The sequence below is a fragment of the Lactuca serriola genome, chromosome 7, assembly GCF_051521515.1.
Source record: "Lactuca serriola cultivar US96UC23 chromosome 7, Lser_US96UC23_V15, whole genome shotgun sequence".
NCBI classification, from domain to species: domain Eukaryota; kingdom Viridiplantae; phylum Streptophyta; class Magnoliopsida; order Asterales; family Asteraceae; genus Lactuca; species Lactuca serriola.
Window position 1 is genome coordinate 176179547 of NC_136414.1, and position 3166 is coordinate 176182712.

The 3166-nt window shown below is 30.8% G+C and overlaps 1 protein-coding gene across 1 annotated transcript; it reads left to right on the forward strand.

Moving 5' to 3' along the window:
• The first annotated feature begins 742 nt into the window (after window positions 1–742).
• Window positions 743–1672, forward strand: LOC145064959 (heavy metal-associated isoprenylated plant protein 46-like). The gene is made up of 3 exons (XM_079012318.1): window positions 743–877; window positions 957–1035; window positions 1243–1672. Exons 1-3 carry the CDS (start codon window positions 869–871, stop codon window positions 1488–1490), a joined length of 336 nt encoding a protein of 111 aa, XP_078868444.1. The 5' UTR covers window positions 743–868; the 3' UTR covers window positions 1491–1672.
• The last annotated feature ends 1494 nt before the right edge of the window (window positions 1673–3166 follow it).

Sequence of the window (3166 nt, forward strand, 5' to 3'; positions counted from 1 at the left end):
ATATATAAAGGATTTTCATTTCCTTCTCAATATTTAAGCTATATGAAAGAGATTTTAAGTACACTTGCCACATTTCCGTTTTCCAACTATATAAATTTTCCATTTAATGTAAACTTACTATTTAATATTTTCTTAATCACCTTCGTGTATTATCATATATGTTTGTTTTGTTTTTTTTCAACCTTCGTGGATTATCATATATGTTTGTTTTGTTTTTTTTTTTTTTCAATCTACTAAATTTAATATTTTATTATATAACATGATGATTTTATTTACGTTGGACGTAAAAAATTATATGTTATGAAACCATCCAATATTGTATATATTTTGAAAAATAATTTCACATATTTATTTAAAACAACGATCATAATTTTACCTTAATAAGAAAACATAAGTCTCTTAATTAATACTTTTTTAAAAATAATTGATTGATAATTATAAATTTACTATAAAAATTTATTTATTTTTATAACCATCAATAAATAATAATAGCATTGGGATACATATATATGAAAAAGCTCTGTGTATCACCTTTTGTTACCTTTCTTCATTTGTATGTCAGGCTTATTTTATGTGAACAATAATGATGTAAAAAAAAAAAAAGCAAAAGGGGCCATTTGAAATTTTATGTAAATAAAACTCATGCAAACAAAAGCTTTGAAAAGTAATTGAATTATTTGTAACTAGTGGGAAGTTTCCTTCCCACGGCGTTGACCTCGTCGTCTTCCTCCTTTGTGATTTACTGTGAAGTGTGAACTCAATCGACGCTCTATAAATACCATCTAACAACTTTCACTCTTCAGACATCTTCTCTAAGTCCTCTTATTTTCCTATTTACAAGATCCAAATCATCATCTAATTCACAGAAATGGCAAAGGTATATACCTAATTACTCGTTCAATTCAACTCTGTTTTGAATACTCGATCTCAATTTGTGTAATTGATTGGTTTTGCAGCAAAAGATTGTGGTGAAGGTCACAATGAACACCGAAAAGAAAGCTCGTAAGGCTCTTCAAATCGCCGTTAGTCTCTTCGGTAAGATCATGTTTCATGATTTTCCCCTTCACAATTTCTTTTACTACTTCTTTCACATTCTCAAGTTCATATATATCAAGTATCCCAATTTTCAAACGATTGTAGTTTTCCAGAGAAATCGCTAGTTTCAATTTTAGGACTTAAATGTTAACCTCAATGGGAGTTGATTGAATTACTTGACTAAATCATGATCTGAAAATTGAACAGGTGTGCAATCAGCTTCTTTCGTCGGTTCAGATAAAGACCAGATAGCTGTGACCGGAGAAGGAATTGACCCAGTTGAACTGACGACCTTGCTAAGGAAAGGTGTCGGATACACAGAGCTACTGAGTGTTGGTCCGGTGGAAGAGAAGAAACCAGCCGCCGCAACGGTGGCGTCACTAAATTTTAATCCGTACCAATACTACTACGGCAACTATGGGATGCCTTACTATGCATATGCATATGAGATTTGAGATATTATTAAAAATGGAACAGAGTAGAAGAAATTAGTTTTATATTGCTGCATCATTAGCATAAATTTTCTATGGGGTAATTTTGCATTGTATAGAATAAGAGCCCCTTGATGTAGTATCGTGTTTGTAATATATGGGAAACCTAATTTCGGTCGACGTTATATAAATTAGTTTATTAAGCATCTTATTTCAAATATATATTATATATAAAAAGTCTTCCAGAATCGTTTTGTTTTTTTTTTTTTTGTTTTTTTGTTTTTTTTTCTTTTCAACCTATTATAATTCTAAAATAGAAAATATATGGAATTGGATATTGCACAAAAAAAAGCATGTATGCTATTGCTATAAAATGAAGTACAGTTTTAGAACTTACTCCATAACTATATACATATAGGAATCCTATACAAAAGCATTGTGGAATTTAAAGCTTGTAATATTTTGACTTCTCTCTTCACATGTTCAAACAATTAGAAGGATCATCTGTCACAGTCATAGAATAAAAAGATATAGAAGACAATTAAGTTCGTAGTTGATGCCATCTTCTAAAGATCAATGTTTTGCTCCTTGTGTGGCCTCTGTAAAAAAATTGCAGTAATACTCGTTCCATACCAAATACAACTTATACAAAAAGAAATTAATGACTAAAAAAAGAAACAAAGTCTTACTGATGTTGAGCAGCAATGTCAATTTGCACTTCTGGTGAATCAAAGGCTGGAGACTCGAGAAAATGCAAGTTAGGGTCCCTAAAAACAACAAAATTCTAAGATTGTATCAAAACATGCAACGTTTTCACTTATAGTCAGACATATCCAAAATAACAAATGAAACTACATGGACATTTTTTGAGGATAAGAAAAAGTTAAGAACTAAACTCAATTTTTTTTTGGAACTAGAGGGACCATGTGTCACACCGTGATTTTTCACTAATTTTTTTAAACATTTATTTAACAGAATACGTTAGCTGAAGTCTTGTTTTGAATTTTATGAAAACATCACCAATGTTACTTTTATTACCAAAAACAACCTTCATCAAATTAAAGTTCATAAAACCAACCAAAGATAAGTTCTTAAAACCGTAAGTAATGAAAACTCAACGACATGTCCAAAGTGGTATCATCTCTAATATATTAATGTAACTACCCCAAAAGATTCCCATCCTCTCCAAGGCATCATATCATGCTACATGTTCAAATCCAAGACAAATAACAAGCAAAGAAACCATCCTCTCCAAGGCATCATATCATGCTACATGTTCAAATCCAAGACAAATAACAAGCAAAGAAACAAGTGTCAGCATTAGCTAAGTGAGTCAGTCATAATACAGTATTATGGAACACACATACCCCAAATGGGTAAGACAATACATCCTATAAGTACGCATTCAGGTACTCACATAACATGACATAAGATATATCATATAATCATCACATATATCACTCTCATCACATACATCACTTCCATCACATCAGACACTTACACCACTTACAACACATACATCACATACAACACTTACATCACAATAGTGCTCATTAATATAATTCATCATTAAAGCCATTTGGTTATCTTTCATTATTCATCTTTGTAACTAACTGTTACTTTATTCACCGCTATAATAGTATGGGCTAATATTAACCTTCTTTTTCATCTTTAATAATTACTCCTGCCAGTCACATTTG

Bases quoted from the DNA above. Each gene is read 5' to 3' on its own strand.
- LOC145064959 (XM_079012318.1), top strand. The intron at 1,036-1,242 runs GTAAGATCATGT...AAAATTGAACAG, and splicing joins AATCGCCGTTAGTCTCTTCG to GTGTGCAATCAGCTTCTTTC.